This window comes from Schistocerca piceifrons, chromosome 9 (genome assembly GCF_021461385.2).
Source record: "Schistocerca piceifrons isolate TAMUIC-IGC-003096 chromosome 9, iqSchPice1.1, whole genome shotgun sequence".
NCBI lineage: Eukaryota > Metazoa > Arthropoda > Insecta > Orthoptera > Acrididae > Schistocerca > Schistocerca piceifrons.
Genome location: NC_060146.1, coordinates 182,682,955 through 182,697,869, shown reverse-complemented (window position 1 = coordinate 182,697,869; position 14,915 = coordinate 182,682,955). Strand labels below are relative to the sequence as shown.

The following is a 14,915-nucleotide window of genomic DNA, read 5'->3' as shown; positions in this document are numbered from 1 at the left end:
TTGGAGTAGGTATTAAAATTCATGGAGAAGAAGTAAAAACTTTGAGGTTCGCCGATGACATTGTAATTCTGTCAGAGACAGCAAAGGACTTGGAAGAGCAGTTGAACGGAATGGACAGTGTTTTGAAAGGAGGATATAAGATGAACATCAACAAAAGCAAAACGAGGATAATGGAATGTAGTCAAATTAAATCGGATGATGCTGAGGGGATTAGATTAGGAAATGAGACACTTAAAGTAGTAAAGGAGTTTTGCTATTTAGGGAGTAAAATAACTGATGATGGTCGAAGTAGAGAGGATATAAAATGTAGACTGGCAATGGCAAGGAAATCGTATCTGAAGAAGAGAAATTTGTTAACATCGAGTATAGATTTAAATGTCAGGAAGTCATTTCTGAAAGTATTTGTATGGAGTGTAGCCATGTATGGAAGTGAAACATGAACGATAAATATTTTAGACAAGAAGAGAATAGAAGCTTTCGAAATGTGGTGCTACAGAAGAATGCTGAAGATAAGGTGGGTAGATCACGTAACTAATGAGGAGGTATTGAATAGGATTGGGGAGAAGAGAAGTTTGTGGCACAACTTGACTAGAAGAAGGGATCGGTTGGTAGGACATGTTTTGAGGCATCAAGGGATCACAAATTTAGCGTTGGAGGGCAGCGTGGAGGGTAAAAATCGTAGAGGGAGACCAAGAGATGAATACACTAAGCAGATCCAGAAGGATGTAGGTTGCAGTAGGTACTGGGAGATGAAGAAGCTTGCACAGGACAGAGTAGCATGGAGAGCTGCATCAAACCAGTCTCAGGACTGAAGACCACAACAACAACAACAACAACTTCTCATAAATGGCAACAGAAAGCTCACGAATCATTCAACAACCACCATTACAACAACCTGATAAAAATCAAGAGTGGAGGGTATTCAAGGGTCACTGTAGTAAAATAAATCCCTGCAGGACACTGAAGAAATATGTACAGCCAGTAAGAGGTTCTTTTTTGTTTAGTTACATGTTTAGTAGATTACATTCATAGAAATGTGGATTGTGTAATTAAAATAGCATACTTACATTGTACCTTCTATTTGAAGGATCAGCAAACGAAAACCTTCCACCAGCTTCGATCTTATATCTTTCACCTTTTCTGATGCAGTCTGATTTGTGTTCTGTCATTTGTATGCCACGCTTCTCCATATCTCTAAATGAAGTCATGATCATTCACTGCGTTTATACACTACTGGCCATTAAAATTGCTACACCACGAATATGACGTGCTACAGACGCGAAATTTAACCGACAGGAAGAAGATGCTGTGATATGCGAATGATTAGCTTTTTAGAGCATTCACGCAAGGTTGGCGCCGGTGGCGACACCTTCAACGTGCTGACATGAGGAAAGTTTCCAACCAATTTCTAATACACAAACAGCAGTTGACCGGCGTTGCCTGGTGAAACGTTGTTGTGATGCCTCGTGTAAGGAGGAGAAATGCGTACCATCACGTTGCGGATTATCGTGCCGCGACATTGCTGCTCGCGTTGGTCGAGATCCAATGACTGTTATAAGAATATGGAATCGGTGGGTTCAGGAGGTTAATAGGGAACGCCGCGCTGGATCCAACCCGAGGCGAGATGACAGGTATCTTATCCGCATGGCTGTAACGGATCGTGCAGCCACGTCTCGATCTCTGAGTCAAGAGATGGGGACGTTTGCAAGGCAACAACCATCTGCACGAACAGTTCGACGACGTTTGCAGCAGCATGGACTATCAGCTCGGAGACCATGGCTGCGGTTACCCTTGACGCTGCATCACAGACAGGAGTGCCTGCGATGGTGTACTCAACGACGAACCTGGGTGCATGGATGGCAAAACATCATTTTTTCGGATGAATCCAGGTTCTGTTTACAGCGTCATGATGGTCGCATCCGTGTTTTGCGACATCGCGGTGAACGCACATTGGAAGCGTGTATTCGCCATCGCTATATTGTCGTATCACCCGGCGTGATGGTATGGGGTGCCATTGGTTACACGTCTCGGTCACCTCTTGTTCGCACTGACGGCACTTTGAACAGTGGACGTTTCAGATGTGTTACGACCCGTGGCTCTACCCTCTGTCCTGGCCAGCACATTTTCCAGATCTCTCACCACTTGAAAACGTCTGGCCAATGGTGGCCGAGCAACTGGCTCGTCACAATACGCCAGTCACTACTCTTGATGAACTGTGGTATCGTGTTGAAGCTGCTTGGGCAGCTGTACCTGTACACGCCATCCAAGCTCTGTTTGACTCAATGCCCAGGCGTATCAAGGCTGTTATTACGACCAGATGTGGTTGTTCTGGGTACTGATTTCTCAGGATCTACGCACCCAAATTGATTGAAAATGTAATCACATGTCAGTTCTAGTATAATATATTTGTCCAATGAATACCCGTTTATCATCTGCATTTCTTCTTGGTGTAGCACTTTTAATGGCCAGTAGTGTATTTGTCTATGTGCCATCCGTTTTTTAGAGCAGTATACCTTCAGAACCTGCATGCAGTTGTTAGCCCCATATTGTATGAGATACGCCACAATGATATCATCTGGATCTGTCAAATAACTACTTACCTCTGTTCAAGAACTCACTTCTTTTACATAATTAAGTCTATGACGTAAATCACGTTAACCTCCATATGAACATTTCTGCAATCAGTCAGACATTTTATTTTCAGAGGCTGATTATGAAGGAGCGTTACATCTGTTACTATTTTATGACGCCAAAATTATAGCTGCTACTGGGTAGTGTACCGGTTCCCGTGAGATCACCGAAGTTAAGCGCTGTCGGGCGTGGTCGGCACTTGGATGGGTGACCATCCAGGCCGCCATGCGCTGTTGCCATTTTTCGAGGTGCACTCAGCCTCGTGATGCCAATTGAGGAGCTACTCGACCGAGTAGTAGCTGCTTCGGTCAAGAATACCATCATAACGACCGGGAGAGCGGTGTGCTGACACCACACCCCTTCTATCTACATCCTCCACTGAGGATGACACGGCGGTCGGATTCCCCGGTAGGCCACTCGTGGCCTGACGAAGGAGTGCTTACTGGGTGGTGTAGATTGGTTTTCTTTCTGCTATGTACATGAGAATCTTAACGATATACGTTATTTTCAAGTGTGTTTTTGAGAATAAATTGCACCAAAGCCAAAATGTATGCTGAGCCAGTTGTTAGAGTTTCCCATTACTTAAATATATAATTCTAAATTTTTTATTTTCCACAGTTATTAAGTGGCACCAATGGCATGCGTGTTATTTTACTCGTTTATATGTTCCAAAACTAGGCTACTGTCTTTACAGCAGAAATAGTTGAACCTCATATTTTAACATTTAAACTGCATCACTTTACTGCTGGTGTACGACATTTATCAAAGATTCTATGTTTTATGGATCAAAGTTAAACAAAGCCAGACAAGATATAAAAAGCAACAACAATAGAAATCCTTGGTCAACAAATCTTATAATTTTTTTCCCATACAAATAATGTGTGAATTAACTGAATGATTTAACACACTTTAATCTACTTCTTACAGCAGATGACTATACACATAAATTTAATAAAGTATTACTTCTGTGAAAGAATATCATGATTTACACAGGCAACCCCTGGGATAAGCTACTGTAAGTCCTAACTACTGATATTTTATAATTAAAAATTTTTAATAAGAGCTTGATGGATTTATATATGGATCAGCACTCAGCAATTCTAGTTTGATAAAAAAATAATTTGTTCTTGTACACTCCCGATAACTTGAAAATAAAATTGCTTGTATTTGTTAACATCATTATCTTTTGCCAGCTCCTTTCGTTGTACAGTCTAACAGATGACTGCTAATTATGTACAAAAGCCAGTGGTTTCATGACATGGATTTAATTGTACAAGGAAATTAACAAAGATAGTGGAACAGAAATTTTTCATTTATTAATTTCAATAAAAATTCATTCAACTATTAATCTTCATTTAACAAAATCAAATAGTAAAAAAGTCTTATTTTTCGTCTACAAATTACATGTAACATTGATTGAAGATCATCATTATCTTACAAAAATTGAAATTCAGTCACAGTGACACACATAATGAAAATAAATAAGTACGTTTTTTCCCGACAACACTTAATAACAACTACTTAACTATTCTTTACTAGATGCAACAGTTGACGGTTATATACACAAAAGTCAATGGAAAACACTGCAAAATGAATTCTTGTACCTTCAATGGTCTCTGGAATTATTTATGAAATGCACTGTTTATGAGAATGGAAGCAGTAAGTCTAGTCTGAGTTATAAAGTGTAGACACCATTAACGATAAACGAAGTACATGGATTCTAGATTCACTGTCAAAACCAATACTAATAATAATAACCATTCTTTCTTCAACATTCACAGACGTCCAAAGCAGTTTCATCAGCTAAGTGTTTCACAGAAGTAATGGTGATTCAAACTGCAAAAGTAACCATTTCAGTTCACAACTATATATTCTCATTCTTAGGTACCAGCCTGTCAGACTCTGGGTTCTTTTCGAGCATCCAGTAGTAGCTGTAGACAACTCGCAGGAAGTATACGTTGGGCACTGAGAAATAGACAGAGGCCGTAGGCATATATTAAGCAAATCAGATGTAATTGTACATTACTTAGAAATAAACTACAGGGGGGGGGGGCGGGGATGTAAAAAAATGGAAGATTTTGTTTAGCTTGAAATACAGTACACCATTCTGCAGAATGGCAAATCATGTGTTGATCATATTCTGCATACTCTGTCACATAGCAACACCTTCAGGGATGCATTAACAATATACAGACAAACTACAGAAATGTAACCTGTATGCTGTATTAACTGTACTGTTTTGCTATACTATTTAATGTTATTCATGCTTATGATAGCTATGTTTGGTCAACTGAATTAGAAGGAAAACTGCTACTTTTGAAGGGGCCGCTACCTCTTCAGTTGCTCTAAATAACTATTGTTTAGTTCCTACTGATAGCTAAGCAAGAGTTACACACATATAATAGGTTTTAGTCACTGTGTGTAGTATGTATGAGGGTTTATTTATAACAGTCTCTGTTTAATTACGTGTCTACAGGTATTTACAAGTACTGATTCAATAATTCAGTTCATTTGTACAAGGTGTGACTAATAAGATATGACTTCACTTAATTTTGAATTTCTGGAGGCTCTAAATTTTGTACTGTATCTATTGATAACTTTTAAAATCAAACAGTGGAAAATACATGATCGACTAATAACAGTTCTGAAAGAGAGAGATAATACTGCTAAACAAGTAAGTTCTTCTAAAGAAATAGACAAAACACACACACACACACACACACACACACACATTCAAGCAAAGACAACTCACAGAGACATGAGCAATATCTCGGGCCACTGAGCCAGATTGTGATCATCCATGCATGATCGGAGAAGCAATCTGTGTGGTGACGTTAAGGAGTAGGCAGGGGTGGGGAGGGGAAGAGACAGCGGGATAGGAGTGAGGGATGGCAAAGTGCTGCTTATGGGAGCATACAGGGGTGGGGTGGGGAGAGGGTAGGGCAGCAGATGCAGTCAGGATGTTAGACAGAAGGTAGGGGGGGGGGGGGGAGGGAGTGTGTGTAAAAGTAAAAAGACTGAGTATGCATTGGTGAAACAGAAGACTATACAGTACTGGAGGGGGGACAGGGAAGGGGATATATTGGTGAAGGACAGTGACTAATGGAGGTTTAAGCCAGGGGAATTACAGGAACACATGATATATTGCAAAGAGAATTTCCAATTGTGTAGCTTAGAACAGCTGGTGTTGGTAGGAAGGATCCGGATGGCACAGGCTGTGAAGCAGTCAACTGGGTGGTCCAGATGTTTCCTGGTCACAGTTTTCCATTATGTGGACAGACTGCTTGTTGGTCCTCATGCCCACATAGAATGCAGCACAGTGGTTGCTGGTCAGCTTGTAGACCACATTACTGGTTTCACAGGTATCCCTGCATTTAATGGGGTAGGTGATGTGCCTGGAGTGAAGTAGTTGGTGGTAGGAGGGTGTATGGCTCAGGTCTTGCATCTATATCTATTATAGGAATATGAGCTATGCAGTAAGGGGCAGGGATCAGGGGTGGAGAAGGGATAGACGAGGATATTGTGTAGGTGCAGTGGGAGGTGGAATACCACCATGGGAGGGGTGGGAAGGATAGTGGGTGGAACGTTCCTCATTTCAGGACACGATGAGAGGTAGTCGAAACCCTCGCAGAGAAAGTGATTCAGTTGCTCTGGTGCTAGGTGGTACTGAGTCGTGAGGGGAATACTCTTCTGTGGTCTGACGATGAGACTTTTGGAGGTCACTGGAGAGAAAAGGCATGGGATATCTGTTTCTGTATGAGGTTGGGAGGAAATTTCGGTCTGTGAAGGCCTCAGTGTGATCTTTGGTATATTTTGAGAGCGACTGCTGATTACTACAGATATGACGGCCATCCATTGCGTATTGTCCTTTTGTTAAGAGAAGGCGTTGCACCTTGAGCTTTTTGAATTTGTCTGTGAGGCATTCTTGAGTAGTGCTATTGGCAGTATAGGGAACTGACGTGGGTGGACACCTGGTGTCTTACAAAGCTTTAATGTGTCGTAGATGTTCTCTGAAGTGTATATTCCAATAAAGAGTAGAATTAAATATATAATCTTGGTTTAACTTCGCCATGCAGTGTCGATGGAAAGATTCTACACCAGTGATTCATAGGGAAGAATTGTCATCTGTGTGGGCTGGAAGTATTTGGAACCAAATAATATGCACTTCATCCAAAAGAGTGCCGAGAAGTGAAGTGAAAAGTGACAACAAGCAGTCTTTTTTGAGTATGCTAAAAATGTTGATGGTTTCTGACTCTGTATGATAACCGATCGACATTTCAGAGTAAATTAATTTAGAGAAGCAGGACAACAGCGAATACCACAGGTCAAATCACCATTTATTATGCTGTTCTCTATGACTATTTCTTATCATCATCATTTGTTATCATCATCATTTCTTATCATCATCATCGTCATCCATTAGCAGTATTGGCTATCTCACATTCTGTGACCAGACAACCTCTTCCATCCATCGACAATACAGACCTTCTGTGTCTCTTCAGCCTTCGGGTTCAACATCCTGTACAGTTTTTTTATATATGGGTTCACTTCTCACTTTGTGTGCTGTGTATTTTGTTTTCGTCATTTTGGCAAAGGGCACTACGTTCACTGTGATCTAAAAGAGCCAGTTTTGATAACACATTGTTAAGTATTGTTTATATTTATGTTTTCATTCATTTATCAAATTTTCTTCATAATATACATATTTTCCATTACACTTGGTTATTTTCTTGCAGTATGGATCCACAGATTCTACAAATTTTTAAAGGATTTCATCTTGCTTACAGCTGTTCCTATTTAACTTTTCGATTGCAATTTCGGCATTAAGCCATTTTCAGGCATCCACAGGACATAATGTAACGTAATGAGAACAATTTACCGTGGGATTAACAACAGATACAGCCAGTTTTGTAGTTTTTTTATATTTGTATATCGTACTTACAAGATTTTTGACATATACGTTTATGTTAAGCACAGATAACAACGTAATATGGACAATTGCACATCAGAACAACTAGTCAGCGAATGTTCCATTTTATATGCTGCGATTTTGAGTATATATGTCATACATCTAAAAGTGTGCACTTACAGTACATTAGAATACATGTCTAAAACAGTCCAGAAATTTTTATTTTTGAGATTTGCTTCTTCACTGATTAGTTCTTCAGCAGCGTCCGTTAATCTATCTTTCTCTAACCTGTGTAGTACCTTTAATGATTTCACGAAGTTGTTGGTGTAATGATTGTAGTTTTGCAGATGGGCACTAAATGAAGAGATGCACGTCTCCCTTATGTTTGTGTGCTCTCTGAATCTAGTGGACAAGCGTCTACCTGTTTGCCTCGCATAGAAATTTTCACGTTCACTACATGCGATATTATAAATGCATGATTGTGAGAATGGTTTTGTTTTGTGCGTTGTGTCTAATTATTGTCCTTACTTTGTTGTTTGTGCAGAACCCGATTTGTACATTAGTTTTACGAAAATCATCGGCTATTCCGTGTGATTTGGCAACATGCACTTCGTTTTTTCTGGTTCTGCTTCTCTTGTTATTGTTATTTCTTTATAGTGTTGTTGCTTTTGTTATGTAATTTGGTACTAAATATTTTGTTCTCCTAATCAGCATTGTAGCCTTTATTTGTGCCTATATGTTCTAGTATACACAACTAATCAGTAATTTCGTTCCGTTCTAATGGGAGGTTAATGATTCAGTTGGTCATGCAGTGATAAAAGCTTTCTTATACATTCCGGGTGGAACAAACTGTTGTGGATTATGCTATCAGTGCAGGTTGGTTTCCAAATGTTCCGAATTTGTGTCCACCTTTGTCATCAAACCCAAAAAACTGATCAACTGTTGTTTTTCCAGTTCCATAGTAAAAACGATTTTAGGATGTACCCCGTTACATTGTGAAAACATACTTTCGATTTCAGCAATTGTGCCATTGAAGAGAGCAAGAGTATCGTCTACATACGTCTTGTAATATAAAATCTTAATAGTTATACCAGTAAATTTTTCAAAGAATTGGTTCTCAGCAATATCTGATTTGTAAAAAAAAATCTGCTAGTGTGCTAACAATACCGTTGTCCAAAGCAAACACTATGTGGTTGTGAGTGTATCTCATGTTGGAATTTAAACTAATAAACAGATAAGATCAATTGTAACAACTCAATAATTTCCTCAGTTAGGTTATTTTTTATAATGTCAATTATTTCTGTTATTAAAACATTAGTGAGCAGATTTATTATATAAAATGAGACTAAGTTTCCTTCAGTAGCTATGGGTATATCTTAAATCTGGCTAGCGCTACACCAGTGGCAATTTTAACTGTACAGCCTGTTTCAAAAGTGTAATATTTTATTATTAGCATGTTAAGTTTCTTACTAATTCTGTATGCAGGTCTATTAATATAATTCACTACAGGGTATATCTGATATCCAGTCTTATGGACCTTAGGTTACGCATCGAATGTGGGTGTTCGTGGATTCAAGACCAAACATTCATTGACCTCCCTGTCTGTCAGGATGAAGTTACGCTTTTTAAAGCTTTCCTGATTAAAGCACTAACTTTGTTGGTAGGATCTCTATTTCATTTCGTAATATTATTAGTAGCAATTATGTCGTTTACCTTGCAAACTTGATCATTTTCATTTATGATATCTACACTAGCACCCTTATCTGCTTTCAGGGCAATAGGTTTGTTTATCGTTAATTCCACATATGGTAAGATTGTTTCATGAAAACACAGGAGAACAGCCGGATATCAGTAACTTTCTGCCACGATATTTCGGCGCAGAGTCTTCTGGCCATCTTCAGGTGAATGCCACTGAAGTAGTACTGGCGATTAAGCGCTGAGCTCCGCTATTTAAAGCCTTCTGAGGTGACATTGCGCATGCGCTGCTCAGCGCGCGTTCATAACGGCTCTGTGTGCTGCGCCTCGCGCCCTCCACTGTGAAAGCCTGGCGTATCCGTGTCAGGTCAATTTCCATCTTTATGCAGATAACTACGTCGACTACAAAGTTTCTCTATAACAGGATTCCAAGCAGAGTTTAGCTGAAAACCGCTATCTCGATTGATGAGAGTCTCGTTCTCAGACAATCCTATTTCCACAGATTCATTGATAATCGAGCTCCAAAAGTTTGATGTATGGGCCAAAATTTTTGTGTCATTGTAATTCATGGAATGGTCTGTGGAAATACAATGTTCGGCGATTGCGGACTTGGTGGGTTGGAGAAGGCGGGTATGCCGTTGGTGTTCCACAATGCGTTCCTGCACAGTTCGTGTTGTTTGCCCTATATATGATTTGCCGCATTCACACGGAATTTTGTAAACACCTGGTTTACGCAGGCCCAGGTCGTCTTTAACGGATCCCACCGGTGATGAAATTTTGGAAGGAGGGCGAAAGATGACTCTCACTTGATACTTTCTCAATATTCTGCCTATCTGTGAATAAATATTCCCAATAAATGGTAGATAAACACTCGACCTGAAGGCCTCTTCCTTGTTTCGTCGTTTGTAGGTCTTCATCACTCTGTTAACTTGCCTAGTTGAAAAGCCATTCTTCAAAAATATTTTTTGCAGGTGTTCCAGTTCCGCTTGAAGACCGTCGGCGTCAGAGATAGTATGGACATGGTGGACCAAGTTTTTGAGAACGCCCATTGTTTGTGCTGGATGGTGGCAACTAGTAGCTTGTAGATACAGGTCTGTATGAGTGGGCTTTCTGTACACCGAGTGACCAAGTGTGCCGTCACTCTTCCGTCGCACCAAGACGTCTAAAAATGGCAGACAACCATCTCTCTCTATCTCTATTGTAAACTTTATATTTTCATGTATGGAGTTCATGTGACGTAAAAATTCTTGGAGACGGTCCAGACCGTGAAGCCACACTATAAAAGTGTCGTCAACGTACCGCCAAAATACTGTCGGTTTAAAAGTGGCAGAGTCGAGTGCTGTCTCCTCAAAATCCTCCATAAAATGATTGGCCACCAGGGGAGACAAAGGACTCCCCATGGCGACACCATCAGATTGATCGTAAAATTCGTTGTTAAATATAAAATATGTAGAGGAGATGGTAAGATTATTTTGGATCTTATTATTATACCTCTCCTCCTTGTATTTTATTTTTTCTTCAATAAGCCTAGCTACTGTGTTAGTAATTCTGTTTTTCTTTCATAGAATGGAAACTGGGGTATGTCTAGAGCGAATTTTGTATCAGCAATAACATTATTTACAGCAACACCATTCATGACTGATGCAACATTGTACTTTAATCCTTAGTGTTAAATATTGATTTCAGATGTAGTAAAGGTAATATTAATTAGGTTGACCATACGTTTAAAAAATTTAAAACTGTATTCAGCATTATCAGATCCAAAACTAGGTTCGTATGTATGTTCCACATCTGTTCCTAAAGCACTTGCTCGATTTCATCCAAACTTCCTGCACAAACCGCTTCCAGTCTGGAGTGAAACGCTGTGGGATTAAGAACGATCCACCTATCAGAGGGGTAGAGGTGAAGTAGCACTGTACTTCACAACGTGTGCAAATACCTATACTTTTTTATCTAGTATTTGAGAATGAGAGCACTAAAAGACTTCCAATAAACTTTACACACAATTTCAGATCTTAACGAAACAGTTTCTTGCTGGCTACCCCCACAAAATAATGAAAGGAAAGCAGTCTACTGCTTAGTACATTTTCGTGGAGTGAAACTGCTGCAAGAAGCATGACGTTATAATTTACTACTTATTTACAGCTAACTGCACTCGTGACACATTTTGCAGACAGTATTCACATTTACCACAGAGAGTACAGGAAAAATTACATCATTGAACGACACATAGTTCGGGATGGCACCCACGAGAAAAACCGGCCCTAGAACGAACTTGTCATATCACACTAGTCGTCTTGTCCGCCATACATTGCGAACTCTCAGCTCCTTGCGGGGACCACGGGAAATCAGTATGTCAATAGAAAGGTACCCAGCAAAGGTCTTAACTTCGTCGTGTGCTGTCGAGAAGTTGTACGCATTTAAATTTGCAGTGATGAATTATCAAACTCGTCTGAAATAATTACTGGCTCCCAGCCGGAGACGGCTGCTGGCACTCGCAAACCCTGCAGTGTCACGTGCTGTGACGTATGCGCTGCTGCCTTTCTTTCTCGTTGGCCTCGGATTAGGAGATAGAACAGAGTAAACACTGAGATGAGGGGAAAAAACTGCTAAGCCATAGAAGAGGTTTAAATTTATTACTTCACGGCTACTGACTACATTCGCAACATTTTTCGCAGTGTCTACACCTGCAGCTGAATGTACCTACAACAGTATCACTGTACGACACATAGTTCAGAAGATACGACATCATAAAGACTGAGATGCGTGAAAAGGTGCCAGATATCGATGACGTTTTCATTTATTCCTTCTCTACTACTCACTCTATTGAAAACACATTTTACAGACAGAGTAGACACATATACCACTGGATGTAACTTCCTGGCAGACTAAAACTGTGTGCCGCACCGAGACTCGAACTCGGGACCTTTGCCTCCCGCAGGCAAGTGCTCCACCAACTGAGCTACCCAAGCACGACTCACGCCCCGTCCTCACAGCTTTAATTCCGCCAGAACCTCGTCTCCTACCTTCCAAACTTCACAGAAGCTCTCCTGCGAACCTTGCAGAACTAGCACTCCTGGAAGAAAGGATACTGCGGAGACATGGTTTAATCACAGCCTGGGGGATGTTTCTAGAATGAAATTTTCACTCTACAGCGGAGTGTACGCTGATATGAAACTTCCTGGCAGATTAAAACTGTGTGCCGGACCGAGACTGGAACTCAGGACCTTTGGAAGGTAGGAGGCGAGGTACTGGCGGAATTAAAGCTGTGAGGAAGGGGCGTGAGTCGTGCTTGGGTAGCTCAGTTGGTAGAGCACTTGCCCGCGTGAGGCAAAGGTCCCGAGTTTGAGTCTTGGTCCGGCACATAGTTTTAATCTGCCAGGAAGTTTCATATCAGCGCACACTCCGCTGTAGAGTGAAAATTTCATACCACTGGATGTGCCTGCAAATTATAACATTGTACAGTACATAGCTCAGAAGATATGAAGCCATAAACATTGAACTGCACGAAAATGAAACTGCAGGGCGCAATACGCTTAAGATACAGGTGAAATACATGTACAAATATATGTTAAGTATATGTGATATATATTTCTGAACCGCTGATCGATGAAATTTGGTACACGTAGTAACAATCAGGAAAGAAATACTGTGGAGCTAAGAACAACCAACCTCTAATTTGGGCAAGTATTATAACATGGAGAGAGATGGAGAGGCGGAGAAGATGGGCAAAAGTAGGAGGAGGAGGGGATGGACAGAGAGAAGAGACAGGGAAATGGGAGGAGATAGGAAAGAGGATGAGCTGGACATGGAGAGGGCAGATGAGAGGAGGAGGAGGAGGTAGAGAGGAGGAGATAGAGGGAGGGGAAGGAGGAGATTGGCAAAGTGAGTGGGAGGGGAAATGGACTTAGAGGGGAGGTGAAGATGAACAGAGGGGGTATGAGCAGATGACCCAAAGGAGGAGGGGGCGATTGCCAGAGAGACGAGGCAAGTGGGGTATTTGTAGGACAGAGAGAGGTGCAGGAGGAGGGGGTGAATGAGTTAGAAAGATAGATGGGGTGGGGAAGATGGGCAGAAAGGTGGAGGGACGAGATGGACAGAGATGGGGTGAAAATGGAGGGAAAAGGGGGAGATGGAATAATAGAAGAGTGGAATAAAGTCTCAGCTAGTTAGGAAATAAAACACGTTTAAATAAAAAATTAGATTAGTTTTACATCCATTGTGAAAATGGGTTATTTGGATGTTTCCAGCACTGTAGGCCAACAATTAAGCAGGAGTATGAGTAACTACAGTGGCAGCCGAGTGACATCTGCAGTAATCAGTATAACAGTATACTTACACAAGTAGATGATGCACATAAAAAATATACTGATACCGACGGAAGGAGGTTCGTACCAAAAAACAGCAGACCATGCGATAACAGCTATTACGATCACTGCTATGTCCCCCAGGGTTTTAATAATCAACCATGGTAAAAACAAGACAGTCCTTGCCTGAAATGTATAAGAAGAAGCTGATGTTACTAGTATGGATTTGCCTCTTTAATGTAATACAAGTTTTGATGGCAGCTCTATGTATTTTTGACCATGCAAATAAACTCGCCTCGGATACACTGATAAAAAAAGTCATTTCAACAAAACTAATAAAATGAGCTTCTTACCAAAATCAGACAGTGTAAGCATGGGGCTACGCCGATTCTGGCCCAGTGATTTACAGCCACTCATCGTCATCCCGTCAACTATTTGCCACCCCCAACCCCCTCCCCCTTCCCCCCTTTCACTGTCCTCCTCTCCTTTGCCCTCTCCCACACTCCTATGCCCCAGTTACCTTTGTAAAGGGACATCCTCCTCTACCATTACTTTTCCTCTACAGCAGCAGTCGATACCAGAAATATTTTTCGGATTTTGGATAGGTCAGTATTATCTAAGCTGCTTTTCTGAAAAGTTTCAATCAATTTTGTACACAATATGTTATATTTCAAGCTAAAATTTATGAAATTGAATTACTTTATTTTCTTGTTACAATCGATATGTACCAGCTCTGAATGAACAGTTAAAATAGTTTTTTTAGAAACATTTGAAAATAGCGAGTTAGTTGGCACACTTAAAATTTCTATTATTAATTATGCAGTCTAGTACTGTTTATTACGTTTATTTCTGGGCTCATTTATAAAATAATAATCTAAACTATTAGACATTCATTCGTCAAGAATATTTGTAAACCCTTTGGAATATTGTTATTACCGCAGAGTGATCGGATGTATTTTTGTATTTTGGACGAACAATGTAATTTCGGCTTTGTTAATGTGAAAATTCAAAAGACAGTGTGACATAGTAAAATGCGAGACGATAAATTATCGTAAAAACAAAAATTCTGCTACGACATTCTTCAAAATTTTTTAGGTCAATTGCACCATGATAACCTAAAATGTGAAAATTTCAGCTTCAAGAACCAAACCCCTGGACGTGGAGAACTGGAGCCAACTGCGCGAGAAAAGATCAGTAAAAAGTTTATTCCAAATCTTAGTCCTCTCGAATCTTCTGAAAAGACTTTAACATAGTGGACAGTATCACGAACGAAGATAGGAGGGGTAGATTGCATCCTCCATATAAATGGCGGACTGTTATCCTATGGTATTGAGGATACATAAGGGACTTTATTTATGACAGCTATTCTTATT

The 14,915-nt window shown here is 40.4% G+C and overlaps 1 protein-coding gene across 5 annotated transcripts in view; it reads right to left on the bottom strand.

Moving 5' to 3' along the window:
* Nucleotides 1-4,100: 4,100 nt before the first annotated feature.
* Nucleotides 4,101-14,915, bottom strand: part of LOC124717141 — a 121,099-nt gene continuing 110,284 nt past the window's right edge. For 4 of the 5 annotated variants that reach the window (XM_047243889.1, XM_047243891.1, XM_047243890.1 and 1 more), the window contains 2 exons: nt 13,575-13,728; nt 4,101-4,596 (listed from right to left, as the gene is read on the bottom strand). In XM_047243889.1, coding sequence (XP_047099845.1) covers nt 4,496-4,596; nt 13,575-13,728 — 255 coding nt within the window. In that variant the 3' untranslated portion in view covers nt 4,101-4,495. The remainder of the gene's footprint in view (nt 4,597-13,574; nt 13,729-14,915) is intronic. The other variant, XM_047243892.1, reaches the window with a different exon arrangement.